This window comes from Drosophila novamexicana, unplaced genomic scaffold (assembly GCF_003285875.2).
Source record: "Drosophila novamexicana strain 15010-1031.04,08,12 unplaced genomic scaffold, DnovRS2.1 tig00001340-arrow-arrow-pilon, whole genome shotgun sequence".
NCBI lineage: Eukaryota > Metazoa > Arthropoda > Insecta > Diptera > Drosophilidae > Drosophila > Drosophila novamexicana.
Genome location: NW_020824850.1, coordinates 54,846 through 80,312, shown reverse-complemented (window position 1 = coordinate 80,312; position 25,467 = coordinate 54,846). Strand labels below are relative to the sequence as shown.

Sequence of the window (25,467 nt, the reverse complement as noted above, 5' to 3'; positions counted from 1 at the left end):
GCTACAGCTAAATTAAGCAGCATTTGCCATTTGCGCTTTACGCGCTCATTCGTTCATTTGTGCTGATACTTTTTCACAATTTTCCTCATATTTCCTCTTTTTTCTCATTTTCTCATTTTGTTGCAGATGGTGACGAGAACGAAGAAAATCTTTGTGGGCGGCCTCTCGGCGCCCACCACGCTGGAGGATGTCAAAAGCTACTTTGAACAGTTTGGTCCGGTAAGTAAAAACCCTTTGCTACAAAAAGAAAAACAACACACAAAAAAAGCGCAGAAAATAAAAATGAACTAGTTCTTTTGTACGAACCATAAAGCAATGTCTGCCAACTTGTAATAATAATAATGAAAATGAAAAATCAGACTGACAGTTGCCCAAACGAATCATGCAATTTATGCGCACTGCGCGTGTTCCCTCTATAAACTATATATATAAATATATCTGTATATATATTTCTGTGTGTGTGTGTGTGTGTGTGTATAGGTAGTATCTGCTTATAAGCCCTGCTGAGCAATGACACCTTCACTGGCTGCCACTTGCCACAGTTTGTTTGATCAATAAAAATGCCAAAAAAAAAGAAAAACATCACAAAAAAAAAATTTGTAAAAAAAAATTGGAGAAAAGGAATATATGTACTATATATATCCGTGGCAAATTCAATCTTGACAAGTACTGCAAGGCACAGACGATGGCCCGACACGTCGATGCGGCGCCTACAACCCCAACATTTTGCCCAAAATTCTCTGTAGCAAGGCAAACTCCACTTAAACAGCAGCTTACACACATCCATAACGAGTGTTTCTGTGTTTGGAGGTGTGCGAGTGTGTGGGTGCGTGCGAGTGTGTGTTTGCGGCTGAGTGCTGTTCGAGTGCTCTTTAAGTTCTCCATTCAACCAGGTTTGCCAAGGGGGAGGGGCGTGACTGACAGAGACTTGTTATAGCGCACAAAACAAATTTTTAGCACGAGTACAAAAATTGTTGTGTTCTTGATTGCGATACTAAACGAAAATCGATTTGTTTCGACGCTCTTCGATTTTAATGAGCGCCCAGTATGCCTAGTAGTTGCTTCAGACTGCATTCGGTGTGTGTGCAGCAAGGATTTCATTAACGATATGCAAAATGTTTCGTGCCAGTCCGCCCCGCCCTATGCTTCAAGGCTCTACGCATGCTTAAGCATAAATCCTTAATAAGGATAAGCCAAAGTGAACGAACAGTATAAATTGCTAGGTTGAATATGAAAAGCTACATTAAGATTTGCCTTAGATTTGATTTTAAATGATTTTCACATTTTATTTGGCATATATGTTTTTTATAGAAAATTGGGAATTTATATGCAAATGCAGTTTAAAGCTCATATATTTCAGTTACTCTTTGAGGACTGTTATCGCAAGCTAATATTGCATATATTTTATACGACTTAATGCTCTTATTTTGTGTTTGAAGCTTTCAATTATATCCCACAGCGACTCAGAAGTTCATTTGGAGTCAATTTATTAGGTGTTTACAAAACATTTATTTAATACATAAAGCTTAAAGCTCGTAATTTGATATAGTTTAAAGCTCTTATCTCTTAAAGCTTTTAGTTTAACTTAAAAGTATTGTCGCATAACTTTTGTGGACTTACATAAAAATGTCTATCAAAAGCGTATAAGTTTTGCACAACATAAAGCTCTTGTGTGATATTAAAGCTTCCAACTACATTTCGCTTGTTTTTCAATATATATTTGTAATAAAACGAGTGACCCGTAAGCTTATGAACTGCACACAAGAAATCTTTCAAGAGATTTTGAAGCTTCTTCAAGGAAAGTTTCTTAAAAGTGTAGTAAAAGGATTAAACCAAAAGCTCTGGCGCTGCACACAAAAAATAAAACTTAAAGCTTCAATGCGCCCTTACAGCTCGTGCAATACAATGTTTAACAAGTACATTCGAACTCTAGTTAACTTTTGTAATTGCGTTGCACTTTTAAATTGGCTGCTACACGAAAAAAAAAAAATTGTATCTGTTGTTGGCACTTTTTCAGCTGAAATTACATTATGAAAAACTGAAAGCTGGCAACTCTCAACAAATTTTCATGCGGAAAGCCGCATTTTTTTCCTGCAGCCTTGGCTATATTCATTGTTTTGTCATTAAATGCGGCCCCACATTCCGCGAAACTCTCGACGGATTTCGAAACTTCACTCAACGGCCAGGTGAAACGCTACCAATTGAGGAGATGGGTGGTGGGGCGGAGGGGTTGGTGCAAGGGGCAAGCGGCAAGCGGCAAGTTGGCAGCCTCCTGATAATTGACACAAATTGGCGCAACTTTTTGTCAGCTCTTCAACCGCCAGCACGTCAACTGGCATTTGCGATGCCTCATTGCGTCCGCGCCCACGACGAGTCGATAATGCGAATATAATGACGATGCCCCCGGCTCCCAATCATCAGGCCCAAACACCTGCCTCCGCTCCCGGGCATGGCACATAAACGCCCATCAATCAAATCAGCGCTGTGCAAAATGCTTTTAAGTAATTTTCATCATAACTGCGAATGAAGCTGTCAAAATCCATAACGATCAAATAGTTGAAACACCTAACAAAATGGATATTTCATAGGTGGGCGTGGGTGTGGGCGTGGGTGTGGGCGTCGGCGTGGGGGTGGGCCAAAGCCGAGTCTGGCGATTTGCGACTCGAAACAAAGGCGAAAGGAACTTAACCAAGCGCGAATTCCTAATGGCAAACTTTTCAATTAATCCGCATTTGCAAAAAGAAAAATTATAATAATAACTTGGCGCGCACAAAGGGCTCACATTGAGGGTAGTCCTCCCCCAAATCTCCCTCCCTCTTGTTCTGAGCAAAAGTTTCGACAGGCAAACAACAGCGGACGGGCAGAGCTGGCCCGGCCAGGCAGCCCTTGGCCCTGGCTCCACACTACTTGGCCAAGTTATTGATTACAACTAATCCCCTTTTGGCTTTTGCCTGCCGCCTCATTGAGCAGCGGCTTGGCAAAGAGATTTGCGCCGCCGCCCATAAACAAAATAGCAACTGGCCCGCCGGCTCAGACGTCGGCCAGCTCCTTGTGTAGTCCGTATCCGTGTCCGGATCAGTGGACTGCCGTGTACACCAGGGCAGGTGGCCAGCCAGGCGTTAATGACTTTATCGGCCATTTTTCTTCGGCAATAGATGACAGGGTAGGGGCTGGGGGGATGAGACCGACGGCAGAAGGAAGATTGCCTTTGTCGTTGTCAGTGCCATTAGAGACGGCACACGGTAAAGATTGATTAGCCGGGATGACACAGTCAGGCGCAGGAACAGAGCCATTCAATATGATTAATAGTTGTTGCATGTTGCGTAGAATGGCGACAATCACAACAATAGCAACAAATATATACCGTCGATTGCCCGAATAGGCGAAATGGCGCAAACAACATCCAGATATTGTCTATATAGAAATTTATGGCCCGAACAACCAGCCAATTTCATGTTGCCAGCGCAAATATCTTCTTTCTTTATTTATTTTTATATACATATATATTTTCCTCTGGTTTTTCGCGCATTTTGTATTATTTTTCACTGTCGTGTCAGCGGCACATTTTATTTGCATTTCATTTTATTGTACGTTTTAAATGTTGCATTGCATTGTTTGCAATTCTTGTTCATTTTGTAAAAGTTTGGCTAGCGAATAGCTCTACGAATTCCGCATGCCCTAGCATCAGACACTTTTGTGAAACATTTTCAACTTTTGTCGAATAAACTTTCTTCTAAAGGTATTTCACATACAGATAAGCTTTAGTAATTGAATATATGGCTTATGATATGAACCTTCCCTATTAAGATTTCAAACTAGTTTTCAAATGAAACGGTTCGAATCAACCGCGAACCGAACATCAAAGCTGAGTAGCAGCTCAGAGGGGACTTAAACTGAACTGAACCACAATAGTTCCAAAGTGGGTCTCCTCTAATACAATATTTTTTTTCTTCTCTTAGTTAATTAATACAATTTAACAATAGTTTAAGCTAAATAAAGGGTAAAGATAGTTTTAATTCATGAATAAGTTTATTCATTTTCCTTAATTAAAATATTACTAAATTAATTCATAATAAATAGAGCAATATGATCCAAAAATGAGGTTCAGATAGAAGAGTAGGTGCACGGAACATTTTTGTCAAGTTTGCTGGCCTGTTCTTATCGCCCTTTTATCGGCCTAGGCGTGCATTTGGCGATAACTGATTTACCTTAAATTCTGCTGGGCTTGCCTTAAACAAACTCTAAAATAATGAGCTTAAGCGTTCAGATTTCCTTTTTACAACATATGAAATATATATTATGTGCATATATACGCTGCTTAAGAGCTTATATTTATGTGCGTTACTTGCTTAACAGCCAAGTTTTAAGACCCCACTGTGTGAGGCTATAAAACTGTAGCTCTTGCGCTCTTTCTCCTCTCGACCGCTCTATTTGCCCCTTGTGTCTATCTCTGAATGTGCGGGGCGCTCATTTGCAAACAGATACATTGAAGGGGCAGAGACGGTGGCAGAGGCCAACCATTTGCAAATCTGGCGACCCCTGGCATAACCCGAGCCCGCACATAAGCCCGATAGTTGCCACACCTTTTAAATGCAAATCAGAGAAATGTTTTTCTCTCAGCTCCGAAATAGGAAAACAAAACGAAACCAAACCAACAAAACAAATGGCAAATTTCAAATTTTCAGTGTGCAAGTTTTTAGTGCAAATGCTTCACATTTAACTGGCACACCAAAACGCACACACACACACACACACACACACACATAGACGCAGACACATGCAGTGGACCCCAAACTGACCTCAGCTGCTGCAACCTTTGCCACTGATTTTATTGCAACTGCTGCAGCTGCTGCAAGCGCTACGATAACACAAATTTCACATGCGGCAAGGGGCGAACGGGGCGTGCCAGGGCGGGGCAGGGCGGTGCCACTAAAGAGTGAGATTCAGAACAGAAAGCAACAAAATAATAAAAAAAAAAAAGTGGAAAAAAAAACTGAAATAGAAAACCAGGCAACAAAACCAACAAAAAATGCAAAGCTCTTTGGCTAAAAAATTGCAAATAAACTACACATTTTGCAAAAACCCTCCGCAGCCTCCCAGCCGCTCCCTGCAACCTACCCGGCCCTTCGTAGCCCGGCTCGTAACACGCTCTGCAACAAGCCTGAACTATGGCTCGAGGTATGGAAATTGCAGTGGCCAGTATCAGGCAGCCTGCAGACATCGCCCTGTGGCTTTTAAAGGTGTTTACGGTGTTTGCTCTGCCCATGGCCCAAGGGTTAGTTAATTTAAGCGCTTTTCATAAGCATTTTATGTGCGGGGGGCGTGCTGGCCAGGGTTGGCCAGGCCAAGTGGCAAAAGTGCAGCCAAAGCTGCCAAATGTCCAACCTACTCTGGCATTGGCTACTTCTCAGCTTCTCTCCATCTTTCCAGCAGCAGCAGCTGTCCCTTGGGGCATTAATTATGACAAATCATGCAAAATGAATTGCAACAAAAATGTAAAATACAATGGAACTTTTTTCAATTTGAAGCGAGTTTAATCATTTAATTGGCAGGTAATAGAAAGCAGAAGAAGAAGAGAGGGGGGGGGGGGGGGGGGCTGCTCTTTGCTAATATTCATAGAATTCATTTGCATTTTCCATAATTTATTCATTATTGTTTCGAGTACGTTTGTTTACTTAACATTATTGGATTATAATTATAATTAAAAAATTAAGCAGACATTGTCGAGCGCTTAAAACGTTCTACTTGCTGCATTAATCAAAATTTGTTTTTCGTTTAAAATAATATATTACAATTCACATAATTCGGAGACTAAATTGTTAATGCGCCAGCTCTGGATGTAAATGCAAATGAAATGAATTTAATTCAATTAGTCTGTATAAAAACAAAGTTGAATAATAATAGATATTTTGCTTTTCATTTGCATTAAAGAGTATCAAATACTGTTGATATTTTCATATACAAGAAGGATGTATTTATAAATCTATATAAGCTTAATCAACATATTTAATAATATCCTTTTGCTTATCGACATTTCCTGCTATCTTTGAAAAGTGGAAAATAATATATATTTCTTTACGAGTTAATTTCAGAGTTTAAGCAATTTATGCTTTCCTTGAAAGTCATTTAATATTTTTATATGCACCTATATATATGACTCTATAACAATATCCCTTACTATAGAACATATCCGGTTATATATCTCGCTCACAGATTCCACAATTTCAGCAAATAGCCCAAATAGGGTATATGCACTTGTGTGTGGCATAGATAGAGTTTCAATCTTGTTTGTTTGCTCACCTGCCTGACGTATCAGTCAGTCAGTCAGTCCTGTTTGTGTTGTCCTTGTGCGTGCCTGTGCCTGTGTGTGTGTGTGTGTGCCATAACTGTGGGCAATTTTTGAGGTACTGCGAATGCGAAGTACCTCTTTCCAGTTGCATAAATTATGATGAAGCGCAAATCTTCAGTTAGCCGTATGTAAATGTAAATGAAGGCTTTGTGCCTATGCATGAGTGTGTGTGTGCGTGTGCTCGTCTGTGTGTCTGTGTGTGTGTGTGTGTGTGTGCATGATGAGTGGCAGATTTGCATAATCCTTAGCAAAAGGTTTCATGACAACGTCGTTGCCGCTGCTGCTGATGCTGCTCGAAATGTCAATGTGGGCGCACTGGTGTGGTTGTTTAGGGAGGGGGGAGTGGGGGTAGGTTAAGGTTGGCTGCCTGCCTGACAAGCCACAAATACTTCAGCACCTCCTAAGCTCGTAATTAACAGTATATATGTATATATTTATGCAATATGTGTATGCGTCTGCACTCAAGGCCTGCACTAGCACCTGTCGTTTACATAGCCAATTAGTTGTACATAAGCACAACAACAACAAGAACACCTGAGCTGCAGCTGATGAAGCTGGCAATTTGTAGCCTAATCCCCCACCTGGCCGCAACTAATTTAATTGTGTTCAATTTGGCATAAAGGCGTTTAATGCCAGCACATATCTGCACATAGATATGTATGTTATATAGGGGCATATATTATGGATTTTTCACATCATGTTCAAAGCCCGTCGGCGTCAAAGCAGACCAAAAAAAAAAAAAAAAAAAAAATGGAAGGGAACATAACGAAACGAGCCCCCAGTGCAGACGAAGACGTTGTTAATGCTTTGATAGACACATTACTTCCGTCTCAGTGGTTAGGCAATGCAACAACAACAACAACAACAACAACGAGCGGAGAAGCAACCACAGCACCACCAGAAATCTAATACGTCCTGCCAAGCGAGGGATAACTGTTTGTTTACATAGAACGTCGACGACGATGACGACGACGACTATTTGCCTGGGCCATGGCCTCTCCGGCTAAAACCTGAGCCAGCAGCGGCAGCAGCAGCGACTAGAATTGGGTCTGAGTCTGGGTTATGGGCTCTGGGTCTGTAGTCGATTTTCATGCGTCTCGTCTGCTGTTCGTTCTGCATATCTCCTGCCTTGGCTTTGGCAAATTGCGCAAAAAAAAACATTGCAGCGACGACTGCAGCAGCAGATTTCATGCACAACAAATTGTCATGCGGACAGGCAGGCAGCCCACACACACACACACACACATACAGAGAGACAGCCAGCGCTGCGGTTGGTCTTACCAACTCTCACTCTCTCTCACTCTCTCTCGCCCTCTCTCGCCGTCTCTCTCTCTCGTGCTCCCGCTTCAGCTGCTGCTCAAGCACATGAAATCCTTACCCAGGCGCAAGTCAAGCAAACAAACAAACCGCAATGACATGCAGGCAAAGCACAGGCTGTATCTCCTGCTGCTCATCCTGCCGCAAGCCTCAGCCCGCAACCCCCTGCAATCCCCCGGCCCTCCGCCCCCAACCGCGCTCAGTTGCCACAGTTGTAACCGGAAACTGTCGCACTTATTTGGCTACGCGCTAGTTTCGCATATTTCACTGTCAACTTGCGGTAAATAGACTTTAAACAAATATGAAAATAACTCGCAAGAAGCTCACACACACAGTCTAACACACGTACGCACACACACAGTTGGCTGTGTGTGTATGGGTGGGCAAGAAAAATGCAAAAATCTGCAGAGCCAAAAGAAATTTGCAAGTAAACGTTGGGTAAGCAAATGGCAAGTTGTAAAGTCTGCGGCTTCTCGTTTCCCTGTCAGCGTCTGCCACTTGCCCGCTCCACACACACACACACACACATACACACACATGTATACTCATCGAGCCCATGCTCCTCGCCAGCAGGATTTGCACTCCCACTGGTGCCGTCTGTGCAGCACAACTCAGTGGGGAAGCTGCACAAGAGTCTGGCCACGTACGTAATGGAAATCAATTGTTTACTTTATATGAGTTTTTCAAGTGCTTATTCAATATCATTAGATGTAGATGAGGTAGCAATACTCCCGGCTATAAATGCCATATGTTCGGCCCGAGAGCGTATATATTGTAATAGTTGCATAGAATCTGTGCATGAACTTCAACTAAAATGGCAACTGGAAAACTATAAGATTTGCTCAGAGTGTTGAGCAAAAGGTCAAAGCCAAGCAAATTAGTTTGCTAAGTTGGCTCGGCTTGAGAATCGCAGAGAGGGGACCAGAAACAGACGCCCGACTGCATAGGCAAACTAACTGCCACTTGTGAGTGGCAACTTCTCTCATCGACTTTTCCAAATTATTGCAATGGGCAAACAGCAGGGCCTGCTGACCTCGAAGCCCGAATGCGCCTCTCTAACTTTTCTCATTTTCAACGAGAAATTCTGGTTTTTCCTTTCTTGTTTCCTTTTTTTTTGCCCCAGCACCGGCAAAATCTTAATTTAAAAGCCCAGCTGTTGAATCAAAGGTTAACCTTTCAGCAGCACAGGCAGCCCTTTTACATAAACACACACACACGCACACACACACACACGCACACATGCACACACGCGAGCAGCGCAAAGAAAGAAATGCTGTAAAACTCATTTTGTCAGGCATCAAGCGGGCTATAGACGCGACTCAACTCGTCTCGACTCCAGCCCAATTCCAGGCACGCCTCAATCTGTGCACACACAACTTAACCAGCTACAGCTGCAAGTGTGTGTGTGTTAGTGTGTGTATCTTTGGGCAACTCGCGAGAGATGCAAATAAGCGAATATTCATTTGATGATACGAATACGAGTACAAGTGTGTGCGGTGGAGGTGACGGTGGCGGTGGCGGGTTCTACACGTGCGTTGCCAGCGACGACAATTTAAAAGTACGTTTTTATCGCAAACTGACAGCAACAGGAGAGGCAGCAGCGGCAGCCAGGACATGGCTGAGGCAGGCAGCACAGAATCGACAGCTTGAGATAGTCACGTACGCGCCTTTGTTTTTCTTGCTTTTTATTTCGTGGCAATTGTGCGCCTAATTAGCGTCGAATCGCAATGCCAAGCGCGGCGGCATCTTTGCAATTAAAACGCACTTTTCATTTGGGCACAGCGGGGCGGTTGCCAGCAAGTGTCTGCTAAAATAAAAGAAACACACACACACACGCACGCCGGGCGGGCAAAATGGAGGCAGGGGCGGGCTACAAAATGGCGCATGCTGCCGCCTACAAAATTAATTTGATTTATGCTGCTCTCAGTTTGTGCGTGTGTCTGTGTGTGTTGCTTGTTTTCCTGTGCGTATGCGTGTGCGTGTGTTTTCCAATTCGTGTTGTAGCTGCCGACACTGACTGGCTTGCCATTCGGTCAGGTAACGAATTTTTGGCTAACAACGAAAATAAAAATAAAAATAAAATATTGCCCTGGCAAATGTAAAGTGCCGACTTTTACATGACACATGTGTGTGTGTATGCGTGTGTGTGTCTGTGTGTGTGTGCACGTCTTTGCAATAAAACAACAAACAACAGTGCACAACAACATGATACGGCTGCTGCGTTGATCTACTGGGTTAGAGTCGTATACTGTCATGCCCTGCTGCTCCCTTCTATTCAGGGTCTTACATGCAAACAGCCCTAAAAAATGTAACAAACAGATGCGAAAACAACACGAATACAACAACATCAATAACAATAGCAACACATATGTGCATGCAATTCGGGAACGACTAGTAGATACCTTCAGGTTTTCATTTCACTTAATTCTATGCCTAACTTGCATACTCCATGCTGAAAAATAGTAGGATTTCAAAAGTATTTATCAACACTATTAAACATTTTCTGCCTTTACTTTATTCCTATATAAAAACTTTGTACAATTGTATTCCTGGCTATTTTTTTAAGACACTAGCAAAAAGTTTTAGCTTGTTATTCAGCAGTACAGATAGTATTCTCTTGTTTTTCAACAATACAAAATAGTATTATATTACCAAACAATTTGGAAGTTAGACAAGAATTTGAAATTGCAATAATATATATATAATAAAAACAATTTATTTGACTTACGACTCAAAGCTCAACCTGCATGCAGTTCCAATTTAAAACAAGCTTGACATCCAATTCAACTCCTCCAACCCAGGGACATCAGTTTAATGCTTAATAAAGACTTATCTACGGCACAAAGAAATGGAATTTGGATATTAAATTGCTTGTACCAGCCACAAAAAAAAAGGAGGAAAAAAAGAAGGGGAAGTGACAGCGTATAGACCCCAGATATGGCATATGCGTTGCACAGGTATAAACATGGCAACAGGACATGCCGCCGAGCGCTCGCACAATGCAAATAAAAAGCCATAAACTTTCATTTAAGTTTAAAATGGCATTTAAATGAATGAGTGGCTGCTGCTGCTGCTCCTGCTGCCACTTGCGGCCTGGCAGTCGCTATGTTTCTTCTTCTTTTTTTTTTTTTGGCAGCTTTTGGCTGGGTTGTGCTCTCTCTCTGGCAATGGGCGCGGCCAAGTAACACATGTATCATAATTCATTTTCATGTTTTATTTCATTTTAACTGCAGTTGGCTGTCGCTATGTTTGTCGCACTCGTGTATTTGTTATGTGGCTGCTGCGTGCAAACATAAATATATATCAAAACAACAGCTAACAACAACTAACTAACAAACAAACAAACAAACGAACGAACAACATTCATATAATTGACACATACTCGCATGCAGTAAAATACAGCCCCGAAGCAGTTTGGCTTGTGTGTGCGTGTGTGTGTGTGTGTGTGTGTGTGTGTTTTATGCATCTACTAGCTTATATTTAATATGAGTATACACTCCTACACATTGTCATACTTTCTGTCTAGCTATTGCAATTAAAAGCCAATGTGGCGTATACTTAATATTTAGATGTCAAAAACTGTTGCCTACTTTTGAGCGCACAAGTTTGATTTATTGCAATTAATTCGCAAAAATGCAGCAAATATATAAATAAATTGTTAAGCAACAAAATGCCAGTGCTACAGCGTAAATTCCCGCCCCTGCCGCTGCCCTCTCCAGCTGGATTGTGCGTTAATAAATATTAAACAAAATTAAAAAGCAAACTAATTGTTAATCTGTGCGGCTTGCGGCTTTGCCATTTGCGCTTTTGTCAACAACAATTGCTGCTGCTGCCGTTGCTGCTACTCTCTGTGCTGTCTCTGGCCACTAACAAGCTCTGTTGAGCTGACCACGCCCCCTTGTTGTTTTAGCCACCGCCTCTGCTGGCGCCGTGTTTTAAATGTAAAGCACTTGCTGCGGTCGCTTTGAGCGACCCAAAAGTTAATCTCTGCCAACCGCTGACCAGGCAAACTGAACTGAACCCAAGCCCTACACCCTCCAGCCCCTCTGCCCCTATTGCTCTTGCTCTAAGCTAGTTAGATATTTTTGCCCCGTTTTTTATTTTTTATATATATATATATATTTTTTTGTTGGCATCCCTTGCACAACCACAACTTACATTTTGACAGAGACGCGTTTTGTTTGTTTGCTTTGCTTATTTTTCAGCCACTTTTTATGCTCAGCTTACAGTTGGGTGTGCGTGTGTGTGAGTGTGAGTGTGTGTGCGTGGGAGTGTGTTTGATTTGTGCCAGCGAGAAGTCAACCAGCCAGTCCAAGATAAATCGCCTTTCAACGCAACTGCGGGCATAAAAAATCACACGATCAGTCATTACACACACACACACAAGCACAGCACATCCTGTTATAGCATAAGCACTTATGTGCTACTCGCGCGTGTGTGTGTGTGCGGGCGTGTGTGTGTGTGTGTGCGCGCGCCATCTAAGTCATTTTGCGTGCTCTACCCCCATGTTTTTTTATCGCCAGCGCTTTAAATTTTTTATGCAAGCTGCGCTGCTGATTTGGCGATAGTGTCGTCGTCGTCGACGTCGTCGTCCTGCTGCTGCTGCTGCTGCTGCTCGTCCTTGTCGTCCTTGTGGCTGTTGCCTGCAGCACATAAGTCATTTTGCTGCGCACTTGTAAGAATTCACACGAGCTGCTTCCCAGCCCGCCGCACTTTAGCGTCTCAATAGTCTGTTACTAATACGTTTTTGCAGTGTGCTGCCATTTTAATGCCTTTCATGCAGCAGAGGCAGCAGCAGCAGATTCTTTTCGAGTGCATAAAGGAGCTGCTGCAGATATCAGACCGCCGCTTGCTGCGTCACTGCGTCAATGCGTCACAGGATATTACCGCCGTCATTCAAGCAGCTAGCTGCGAGTGGGCTGCGTGGCTTGAAGCGCCCCACGCACATGTCTTGAACTGGAACTCTTGGAGAGGTAGGGGCGGGCAGCTCGGCGCCTCAATACTCTGACGCTTCCGGTATTTATGATGCAAGTAATCAAATTGAATGGCGCGTTGCAGTTTCTTTCGCCTTTTATTTGCCCAGCAGCTGCAGCTGCAGCTCAAGCTGAAACTGAGAGGATGGCATTGCCGTTGCCTTTGCCCTTGCCTTTGCTTTTCAATGCTTGCGTCCTGCAGTGATAAATTCTTACATTTCTTGGAGCCCAGCGTCTGCTCCCGCCCAGACGCCCGCTCGCTCACTCATTTCGCCTTCCGCTGGCGTGGCATAAAAAATTGTGCAAAACTTTCAGCTTTCTACACATTTTCGTCGCTTATCAGCGACGGCTGCTGCAGTTAAACTTGAGTGGGTGATGGCCAGGGAGCGGGCGGGTGGTATGGTGGGGGGTACAATGATAATAATGAACGTGCATGAAAAATTGCAAGTTGACTGAAAGAACTTGGCACTTGGAACTTGGGCATTACCTAAGGCGCAATAAATAATAAGTACCAGTAGCAGCAGTAGCAGTAGTAGTAGCAGTAGAGGCAGGAGCAGCAGCAGCAACAGCTCTGGCTCAGAGGGCAGCCTCAACCTGAACAGAATGGACGCATAATGAACGACGTCTTCAGCGTAAACCGAGCGCTGACTTGCATAATGCTAAATTAGTGGCCGTGGGGAGAGCGTTGAGTGCAGCGGGCCAAGGAGCTCAAGTGATTTACACAGGATGCGCCAGCGATTAGCGCCAGTTGCTGACTCTCTAGCGCCGGTTGAAGCTGCCTCAAAACTATTTTCCAGCTTTATTTATTTCTACTAACGACAGCCGAAAGTTTACTGCTTAAGTTAATTTGACAAAAGAGACAATCAAGAAGCTTATGCAACCGATTCTAACTTAAACTCTCCCTAGTTTACTAGCCAACATAAAGCTGCTTTGTCAGAGGCCATTTTCACACCCTTTCGTATCGACCAGAAGAAGAAGATAATTTCAACTGTGATTCATAAAGTTTAAGGTTTCGTTTCCCATACGAAAGTGTGGGATACGTTTGCTTGGAGACGGGCTTAGGGTATCTTCTAGTTGAGCACACCCGATTAAACTACTCTTACTTGTCAATAAATGACTGACCTTTCTCTAAGAAAACCATGTTTTATAAAATGTGTATAAAATTTTGTATATTAGACCATAAAGTAGCTATACAAATATTTTCACATACATTTATATCAAGTTTGCAAACTTGGGCTTGAACCAAGCGGCTCGAAGGAAATATGTATATAAAGTAAATACGTGAATTTTGTCATCTAAGCCAAGTTTCAAGCCGGAAGCGAGGTTAAAAGATGCGAAGAACATGTTTCACGAACTCAACCTCAAGGCGAATCATAGCTACGACATATTTTGTTGTTATTCCATAAAACGTTTCGAATGCATAATAAACATAAATCAAATTGTCTTCAAAGCTGTCTGAAACCAATAAGATTGCATTCAGTTCTTAAAGCTTACTTAGTTTCCATATGGAATAGTTTTTGTTTGCATTGAAGTACTTTGCGTGGCAATCAGTGACAAAATCATCGTCTTTCGGCGCTCTTCAGCTCTTGAGCAGGTTCTATTGAACAATGCTGCTGCTGCTGCTGCTGCTGCTGCTGCTATGTAGGTGCTTTAAAGCTTATGGCTTATGGCTCACAATCTGTCCATTCACGTGGCCATTGCCGTGAAGCGGGCCATGAAAAATGCAGCTGCTGCTAAAATTTTGTGCTTTTCTTCTCGTTGTTTTTTCCGTTGGTCAGCAGAAAAAAAAAACCAGAAAAAAAAATTGATAAGAGAAAAAAAAACTAAAAATAGAAATAAAGAGAGAAAAAAAGAAGAGCCACACAAAAATTATCCGACTTGCTTGATTTATGCTTTTGTTATTGTTTTTCATAAGCCGTCGGGCAAGCGAATGTAAAGTGAGAAAAGCAGCCAGCACTAGAGAAAAGCTGGCAAGAGAAACTTCAACGCAGCTGTCGCAGGAAGATAACTCTAAAAGTTCGCACTAAAGACTCAATCAACGTGGCTTCTAAGCAGCTTCCCAGACCAGACCAGGCCAGACAGCCAGCCGAGTGCTTGTGCAACGTGTGTCCCATGCAATAAATGAACAAATTAATTAAGAAGTGGTAGCAACGTGAATTGTTGCACGATTGCCAGTAGCTGACCTGAAGGTGGCTGTGGGGGGGCGGAGGCGGAGGCGTTGCCTGGGGCAAGGAATGTCAACGCAGGAGACGGCGACACGAAATTAATGCAGCGCTGTCAACCTGGTCCGGGGCCAGCAGCGGCAGCAGCAGCAACAGCGGCAACAACATGTGACAGAGCAGCACACAGGACAAAGGCGATACGAAACGTTAACGTTAACGCTTCACTGCATCCCCGGACAGCACGCCCAGCTCCACTCTCTAACTATCTCTATTTGCCGGACTGAGCTCAAAAGCAGCTTAGCCTGCAGGTGATGCGAGCGACAACGCAAAATCAATCGAGAAATCCAACGGCCCGGCATAGATGCTCGCTATCCGGTTCCAGTTCCAGTTCCTGTGCCATGTGTGTGGGCACGTGCTGGTCAGCGCCAATAACGACGTAATCTGTTTATATCCCTTTTTTCTCTCCTTCCTTATATGTTTTTTTTCTTATGCTCCTTTTGGCCATTGTGTTGCGCACTTTTTGCCATTTGTCGTGCTCGTCGTTGGCGTTGTCGGTGAAGCTGAAGCTGGAGCTGGAGCTGCTTCAATTTTCTGGCCGCCAGTTTTTGTCGCTTGTCCGTTCGTTTCGTGGATTGAGTTGTTATTTTTCGCTTAGTGCAATTTATTTTGGCCAAGTGGCAGCCAACGGGCCCAGGCAGCGCTTAATTTATTATGCTGGCTGCTGCTGCGACCCATCCCACCCAACCACCCATACCCCCAGCCTTCTTATCCCGCTTCAGCTACTACTCTCCCCCATCTCCTGCTGCTGCTGCTGCTGCTGGTGCTCATCACCAAAATTGTGCTGGCCATTGTTCAATGGCAGATAAAAGAAAAATTAAAGGCAAGCAAAATGAAAGTCCTCGACGTTGTCGAAGCAAAGGCAACAAAAATAAGAAAAGCACCAACAACAAAAAAAAAAAAGAACGTTATTAATTTCAACTTTGAAAAATTGTGCAATGGCTTAGCAGCATTCGAGCCATCGAGGCATTCATTTATTAGCAACGTGATAAATACTTTCAATTTTCCTTTCAATAAATGATAACGTAATGCCCTCGCATTAAATAGATCAATGGCCAAACTCTCAATGGGGCAGAAACCCAACCGAACAAAAAAAAAAATAGAATATAATGCATTTGAACTTTCAACAAACTGTTACAATAAACATGAAATACGTTTGAACAGAATACGTAGAAAAATTCCTTTGAGCTCGTGCCGCAAACACTTTTCCGAGAAGTGCCTGATTTAGACAATTCCCGGAATTGTAAAGTTCCAGCCGACTAACGTTGTTTGCGCTGCAAATGAACAGAGAATTTTGTAAATCAACATTAATTATTATTCTGTTGAAAAATCTATATGAAGAGATTAAGCTCTTTACCAAAATCAATCCAATTAAAGTCGTTTGGCATCGGATTCCGTCTTAAAATGGGAGATTTCTCCCTGAATCAAAGCTTTGTCAGTGCTCTCAACTGAACTCTTTCAGCTGAAATCACACAAGTTCCTAGAAACAAACAGTTTGCAATAGCTAATTGAGCTTTTAGTTATTTTAGTTTCTTTCAGTTCGTAGAACACGCCTTTTTGTTCTGTTCTGTTCTGTTGCTTTGCTCAGTTGAAATTCTATAATTGTTATCTACGAAATAATTGATTTTTCTAACAATTTAATACAACTGTAGAACGCTTATAGAGTTTTAAGTTATTGTCATAGCATTTAGCTAATGCGTTGTAGCTCATTCGCAGGTTTTTTAGATCAGCAGTAAATATTCTATAAATTTTTCAAATGTTCTAAACATTTCAAATGCCAATTGATAGTAGAGATTCGTACGAGTCCAAAAAGGACTCGATTTAATCCAAATAGTTTGACAAACGAACAGTTTATTGTCGAAAACAATTTAAAGTAATGCCAACTTCTAAGCAATATCGAAATAGCCAAGAAACTAATCGAAAACTTACTTAGCATAGATATGAGCTGAGTTAAACATCGTTTCCACTTGTTATGCAAATCAAGAATCAGTTTTATGTGGACAAAGATCATTTGCTCAATGTGCGACAAAAGCACATGACAGAATTATTATGTTGTACACTCAGTGAAGGGCATAAATAGAATATGAAATTGTGATTTGGCAGCGATTACGAGCGGCGCACTTCGATAATGTTGACTGGCTGACAAACTGGCTGTCAGAGTGACTGTCAAACTGACCGTCAGACTGACTGTCAGACTGAGCAAGTGGTATACGCGTCAATTGCTGTGATTAGCATGAAAATCATTACAAGCACAAAATGAATGGCAAATCAGAAAAACAGAAAGCACAGGACAACAAAAAGAAATGACAGACTGAGGCTCTGAAAATAGAAAAATTCTCGGCCATTGCTTTGTCAAATGTGTTTTGCTATTATCTCCATGTGTGTGTGTGTGTGTGTGTGGGTGGGTGTGTTAGTGTGTGTGTGCTGTCTCAGATGTGTCAGAGTCAGGCGCTGTCCTGCGAGAGGATCCTGTGAGCGGGCAGCCAAGCAGACGAAAGGCAACCAGTGAAAAATCGAGTTAGGCAAAACAAATAGCAAAATAGTTTGGACGGCGACGGCGACAGCGACATTGACACAAACAATAACAACAACAACAACAAAAACTAAAAAAAATAAGAGTAACTATAGAGAGGGAGAGCTGGGCCGCCCTCCCATTTTGGGCTGTTGTAAAAGTCAAGCGAAATAATATTTTCCGGGTAGCAGGCAAAGGAAAAAGCAGGCAACAACAACAACTACTGGAATTGGCTGCCCCACCGCCATCCCCTCCCTCCCCTCGCTACCATGCGACAAGCGTAAAAAAAGAAGAAAACTAAGATGCTGCGGCTAAGGCCCGGCCGGCTCGAAGGCGGGCTGCGGCCAAGCTGAACTTGTGGCCATCATTGTAGGCAATTTGCAAAAATAGCAACGATTTCATGCTGCTGTCCCCGCGCGCTTCTGCTGTTGTTGTTATTGTTGTTGTGGCAGGCAGCAAAGTTAGTTTAAAGGAAATCAAAATAAAAATCATAAAAATGCACAACGTGGCGCGCGCTTGTTAAACTGTGCGAGAGAGGCAGAAGGAGAGAGAAAATGCTGTGGCACAGACGAAAGAGTCGAGCGTGGAAAAGCGTCGCCGACAAAGACAAAAATGTTGCCTTGGCACAAAGATGAAAAGTTGTTGCTGTTTATGGCGGAAGTAGATAATGCCAAAGATGAACAAGGCAGCTGCCTTGGCCATGCCAGAGAGATAGAGAGAGAGCGAGTGGAGAGTGAGCCAGAGAAATGAAGCTTATGGGTCGACGTTGGGGTCTATAATTTTGCCATTACAAAACAATAGTAAAAACAAACTGCAACAAAGTTTACAGTCAAAGAGCGTGAGGGGCGCTCCCAGTAGGGGGTGTGGCTCCATTTTCTGGTGTGGAGCCAGTGAGGCGTGTGTAAGTAGACAGGCAGCCAGCAAGACGAACAGCAGCAGCAGCAGCAGCAGTCGAGCACATTGTCGCATTATGCGCAATTATTGTCGCAATTATGGCCAGACAATTGTCAGTTTTGGCGCTAGCTTTGAGCCAAGTCGCTGCAACTGGGCTCAAAGTCTTGGCATAGTTTATCTATATATATACATATATATTTATATATATATCCATGACATTTTGGGCCAGTGCCCATTAATAAAACAAACACACGCACACACACACACACACACACACACACACACACAACGAGCCAGCTAATCAACAATGTCAGCCGCACAGCAGCCACATTAAGCGCGCAAACCCTTACGTGCGATAAGAACAGGCCATCCCGCACCCCTCACACTTCAGCCCCTCCCCCGCCTGCCAACAGCCATCAAACGCATCGATAAAGTCAACAGAGGAGCGTTGTGTGCTATTTTCGCCCCGTGACTAGCCACTGGGGAGCAGTTAGATGTGTGTATGTGTGTGCGAGGCCTACGCAAAGTTCAGCTGTTTTGTCACTTATTCACAGCACATTAAACAATTTACTTTTTACGCCGGCCAATAACAGCAGCAGCAGCAGCAGCAGCAACAACAACAACAACAACAACAACAACAACAACAACAGGAACAACACTCTGCCAGCTGCCGAGCTACCCTCCAGGCCTGGTCTAGATGGCCTGGTGCCTAGCCAACCGCACATTTTAATTGTTCTCGTCATGAACATGTCATAAAGCAAATCAGATTAAATGCGTCACTTATTATTGTGTGCCCGGGCACATAGATGCCAACGAGCCAGGCTCACAGTCCTGTGTATATGTGTGCGTGCCGCTGTGTTTGTGTCTGTGTGAACTTTGTTAACTGCGGTCAAATGTGTTGAGCATATCGCGTCGATTGGGGGCAACATCGGGCGGCAGCATATCGCTTTTATTGCATATTACCTACTCAAGCAGGCACAGTGGGACAAGCAGCCTTAGAAATGTGTTGACAATTTGATAAAGCGCTTGCTATTGGATTTATTAATAGAATAACTGAATACTTTTTGAGTACCACTCGATAATACTCATCCCTTTTACATACAACGACTTAGTTATACTCACTTGGTTTTTATGGGTACTCCAAAGTTTTTTGTAAAAATCAGTTAAAATACGTTTTTTATGCAAGCTACTCGGTGATACAAATAATACTCATTTTTATTCGTAATTTTGAAGGGTACCCTAAAGTATCCTCTTTGAAACTCATCCAATTTACGCCTATGAGTATCAAAGCTGGCTCAAAAAACTGCATATGCGTACTTTTATGAAAAGTACGCTATAAATCCCAAAGTACTCGTACATACTCTCAATATTTGATAGGTAGCCTAAAGTATTCTTTATATTAATTAGCTAAGCTAAGCATTCGAGTATACGCAGTTCAATCTCTCTTAATAAATTAGATAATGAGTAGTTTTTGAATGCTACGCAATAATACTTTAAATACTCGTTTGTACTCACGATTTGTTGTTAGCAACCCCAAAGTACTTATTTCCAGAAATTCAATAAGACCAAAATTTGCATTTGATTATTTTTTTTGCGTAAATTAACTCAAAATACTCGTACTCAGAATATGTTAATACTTGTACTAAATTACGCTTTTTGGCAATTGAAACCACTTAAGACCCATGTTTAGCCCGCTATGTATGGACATGTTTTATTTAGACTTTAACATAAAGATTAGCAAATTGTTTAGGAAATGAGTTGCGGAAATAGTTAGCTTGCAATAACCAGCCGAGTTGGTTAACGTGTGCTTTAATTGATTGCCTGAGAGCTGTGATAAATATCTTGTGCTGTGGTCGACTCCATTTCCATTTTGGAGCACCATCGCACCACTATGCAACTTGGCAGTTACACACGAGCAGCCCCTGCCCCAACCTCATGTTAACTCCTCATGTTAGCAATTGCTGCTGGTGTTAACTTGCATGTTAGATTGTGCGTGCTGCTTAATTAGTTGCAAACTGTTTCCACACACATACACACACACACGCAGGAGACGTCAGGTCAATTCGGCCCCCCTCCCTATTCGACTCTTTTGCCTGCATGTTAAGCACACGTTTGGCCTGAGCCGTTTTGCCAAAGGTGTCTACAACTTTTTGCGTCGCATTTGGCAAATTGACACTGAAAGCATTTTGTCATGTTTTAAGCGGTTGCTTCGGTTCCGCTACCGGTTCCGGTTCCGATACTGGTTCCGTTTTGGTTATCTTTTAATCGCTGTGTGAACCAAATATTGATTTCTAATATTGATGCAATTCCATTTTACAAATTTGCATACCAAATTCTGATTGCTAAGGGACTTTGAGACGGCACACACTCAGTTCAATCTGTGTGTGTGGTTGTTTTTTTTCGGTTTTGTTTGGCCGTCACACACAATGAAAATCGTCAAGAGAGAAGCGGCAGCGGGCAGCGGGGCACGAGGTAGACTTGCTCCGCTGGCACTTGACGCGCGCCGGCAACAGTCGATTAGTTAGACAGGCGGCTGGCGCGCTGGAGGAAAGGGGGAGGAGGAAGACACATACGAGTATCGACAGATAGTGCTTTTTGTTCTGTGTAATCACAGCAGTAGCAGTAGCAGTAGCAGTAGCAGCCAACAGTAGCAATGGCAATTTACAAAATGAAAACATAAAATAATAAATACGATTTGACATCGCACTATTGTAGATATAGTCGTAGATTCGTGGAGAGCAGGGGAAATGGGATAATGCCAAGCCCCTATCTATATATATATATATATGTGTGTATGTGCATATGTGTGTGTTTGTGTGTGTGTGTGTGTGTGTGTGTGTGGAGGGAGCAGCATCTACATAATCATATTATGCTTGACTGGCACGACAAACCAAGCGCACAAATGTGGGTCCAAATGCATTGAGCTGGCAGCTGAGCAGGGACACTGCAGCAGCAAGTCAGAGCGAGTGAGAAAGAGACAGAGAGAGAAGGAGAGAGAGAGAGGGAGATAGAGAACAAGAGCAGAGCAGAGATTCAAGTAATTTGACAGGCGACATACATTTCACGTGCTGCACACACACACACACAGTCAGACAGACAGACATACAGACAGTCAGATAGTTGGACAGCTTGATGTAAGGGCAGAGGGGAAGGCCAGTAGAGCGGCAGCTGCGCAAATCTGTTAGCCAGTTAAATTGATGAGGAGCAGCAGCAGCAGCAGGAGGCGATAAAAAGGCTTGCGAATTGCCTCGCCGCTCGATTTTTGGTTGCGCCCATGATATGGGCCAAAACGAGAGACAGTTGGAGCGACAGTGCCACCTGGCAGCTGCCAAAATTGCAAAATTGAAATTGAAATGCGACTGCGACTGCTACTGCGAGAGAGAAATACACATGCACACACTCGTACACATAGGCATACACACACTCTGGCACACAGATACGCATGCATAATACGCATACGCACCGTATGCAGTTGGCCTCGTCTGTGGCTGTCGCAGAGACAAGCCAAAGCAATTAATGTAATGAGCAGCAGCATGTCAGATGCAATGTCGACGTCAACATTTTTGCACAAGAATTTTCAATCAGCAGCGGCATTCACACCAGCACAAATGGAACAGCGTCAGGGGCGGGGGGGAAAGGTAGCGCTTACATGACTCGTAATGTGCTAAGGCGTCGTCCAATGTAATTGTTTAAAACCCAGCTACTTAAGTGCAATGAGCCCGACTGTGTGCGTGTACAAACAAAAAGTCCAATCAGCCCTGCATTAATAAATCTCAGTCAGGGCTGCGAGGGTGCCAGGGCTGCAAGGGTGTGACAGTGTGAGGGTGCGAGCGTTGCGAGCGTTGCCAACCCCCTGTTTTGTGGAGTGCTTGCATTCATTTGCATTTATGTTTTGTGCCAACTAATTTGAAGCTCTGTCAGCGCAACAAAACAAAATCAGCGTCAAGCAGCAAACCCAGCCCCTGACACCTACAAACACACACACACACACACACACACACACGGGCTGCTATTCTTGCCACCTGCCTCGCGTAGGCGTCCGAGTGCATTTTGAGTTGTTGCAACAAAGGCAACAAACAGCCTTTCACTCACACATGCATACAATATGCATACTCATTAGTTTGGAGTGGTTCCGTCAACATAAGACGCCACGCCCACCCCCCTACCCGCCCTGCACATCATCTAGTTGTCAGTCAGTCTTCATCATCAGCAGCAGCAGCAAACATTCCCAATCCCGCGCAGCTTTTGCTGCTTCTATTTGTCAGTCTGTCTGTACGTTTGTCTGTCTCCCCCTCTTGGCCCGCGTGTCTGTGTCCCGCTCCGAAAATAAACAAACTCTTTGGCGCCCGCCTCGCCTTTTAAGTTGCAGCCAATTGTTATTGCCGGAGTTGCCTGCCTTAGTTGCAGCCTTTTTTCCAGCTCATAAATTTTTTTTCTCTCTTTCGCATTAACATGCTGCAGCTCTTTCTTCTTTCTTCTGGCCGTCGCATCTCGGCTGGCCGCCTGGCTTTCAATGTCAACCGGCGCAGCGGCTTTTGTTTGACGTCGTGCTCTCGGCCTCATGAATAACTGATTAAAACCTTTTTGGTTTTTTCACTGGAATGAGGCGAGGCTGCCTGAATGGGCTGTTGGGTTGGTGGTTTGGGTCGTTCATAGCTAGCGGTGACTGCGCTTTCATTTTAAATGACTTGCCAACACTGGCGCCCGACAGGGAAGTGCAGTGTCAGCAACGATTCGAAGCTGTTGCGGTGCTTGGCTCGGCTCAGCTATTGTGGCCTGCTGTGATGATAAATAGCTGTTATATGGATAGAAATTGTCAAACGAACGACTAAACGGCCAAGACTGATGATGGGGCTGTCAATTACGGCAAGGCCAGTTCATGTTTTTCCCTGAAAACTATTATGCTGCGCAGCACGGGCAGCATTGGCAGCTGCATCAATTTCTTAATAACTGTTATACAACTCTGCAAGCTGACATGCAGAACCTATCAATATATATAAAGTTTTGAATATATATTTAAGACAATTCCTTCATGTTGTAAACATCGTATATTCTTCATCATTCTTCAGTATAAAGCCTTTGACAGAAGTTTTATACATGCCATATATGCATTGACAAAAGTTAAGATATATATTTCTTATAGGTTACTTGCGTATGTTACAACTGTCATACTCAAGCTTATTACAGCTGACAATGCAATTTATAATCCCTTGCAAAGATGTTATTGAAACTCTTCTTCTTGTTCTCATAATCACCATCATGGAGCATCCGTACTCACATTTTAGAACTGTTATACAAAGTATATAACAGCTGTCATTGCCAACTATGTTCTCCTAAGTTGATAGATAACTATTCTATGAGTTTTATGATTCATCAATTCAAGAATTGCTGTCGTTTCGCAAAATTGTTTACAACTGTTATACAAAAGTTTATAACACCTATCAAAACGCTTGTCGCACTGCCATCAAAGGGGTTCTATTTACCCTCGCAAATGCCATAAGTGGTTCTGTCTTCTAATAAGTTCTTTTTTTTTGACAACTGTTATACACAAACTTTTATATGCATCATAATTTCGAAGCTTTTCAGCTGCATAAATTTCACATTTAACAGCTTCCAGTTGCAGCACAATTCCCACTATCATTGGATTCAATTGGTGTGCAGCTCCCCGACCCGCCGACAGCCTCTCAGGCCGAACTATTCCGACTCATAAATACAACATTATTTTCACCGTAAATCGCAGCTAGAATTGTCGACGTCTTCGTCTTCGCCTGTCTGTGCGCGTCTCAATTCACTGCACATTTTGCAAATAACAATCGCATTTTTTGAATAATTCAAATCCACTTTGTTGCCCGTCCGTCCGTCTGTCTCTGTCTCGCACCCTCTCTCTAGTTGATTGTCCGTCCGCCAGTTTCATTTTCTTATTTTCCTTTCTTTTCTTTTTTGGTCCTTTGAATCGTGCAAAGCGCTGTGGCATAAGAAAAGCTTTGGCTCATCCCAAGCCCGAGCCGGAGCCGGTGCCGGAGCCGTCAACTGGCAAGCGCATATTTTCCGCTTGTCTTTGTTGCTTTTCTTGGGCAGCATAAAAAATGTATAGCATAGTTTTCTGCGTTCGCACACCCTCACACCCTCACGCACACGTAAACACACACACAATCGCAGGCTGGCACTGTTATTAGGCAACCCATTCAAATATTTAAACTGTGCATAATTTATGCCACTTTTTTAGTTCGCCTCGCACTCTTTTTTTGTGCATTTAAATTAATAATATTGAAATTTTGCGTTTTAAATTAAAAACCAAATTGCGCAACGTTTACGGGCTGCCCTTCTGCACCACCCCGCCCCGCGCCGCCTGACCGTCCTCGTCCTGTCGCTGATTTCATTTAGTTGAGCTGAGTCGCTCGAATGATAGAGAGACCGGACCGTGCCCACAATTCAAAAATCAATTTTCATTTGCAAAACGATTACATTCACATTCATTCAATGTTCGTTGGTTCGCAGTTTTTTTTTTCTGCCTTTTCCTTCCAATCTTCAATTTTTTGTTCCGGACTGCCCATGTGTGTGTGTGTGTGTGTGTGTGTGTGTGTGTGTGTGTGTGTGTGGGGTTGTTGTTGTGTTGGTGCGCTGCTATCGGTTCGCTTACACTCGAATGAACTTTTATTCAATTTGCAAAGCAACCACAAGCTGCACAATAGCCGTTTTAAACACTCAACCAACCAACGAACCAGCGAGCGGCCATTTCGTCAGGAACTGGTCCTCCCCTTCCCCACTTCCACCAGCCACCTCCTCGCTTGAAATCCCTCAGCCCGCTGCTTAACCTCATCCTCTGCTGAACACTGACATTTGCATGTCCAACTGTCTGCACTTTTCGTCGTCGTTCATTTAAATGCGGCTTTGGAGGCTGACGTTGCCAACCGACTAAAATATTCGCCGTACTCTTCGGTATTTTCGTGCGTCAAATCTTTTACTTTTGCAGAATTTTTTGTTTTGTTTTTGCTGAATTTCGTATGCATTTATTCACGTGCTGACTGCAATTTGTTGCATTGCCAACTGTTATACAGCAACTGTTATACTGTTATGCGAATGAATAAAATGACTGTTATACATGTAATCTGTGCGGAATATATGCATGGCGCATAGCTACATTTTAATACAAACGCATACATCACATTGCCCCCGTGTCCCACACCACACACACACACCCCG

At 43.2% G+C, this 25,467-nt stretch overlaps 1 protein-coding gene across 4 annotated transcripts in view; it reads left to right on the top strand.

The window, feature by feature from the left end:
- The window catches only part of LOC115767137 (RNA-binding protein Musashi homolog Rbp6), a 184,488-nt gene that overhangs the window by 130,646 nt on the left and 28,375 nt on the right, over positions 1-25,467 (top strand). For all 4 annotated transcript variants that reach the window (XM_030711301.1, XM_030711303.1, XM_030711302.1 and 1 more), the window contains one exon: positions 127-219. In XM_030711301.1, coding sequence (XP_030567161.1) covers positions 127-219 — 93 coding nt within the window. The remainder of the gene's footprint in view (positions 1-126; positions 220-25,467) is intronic.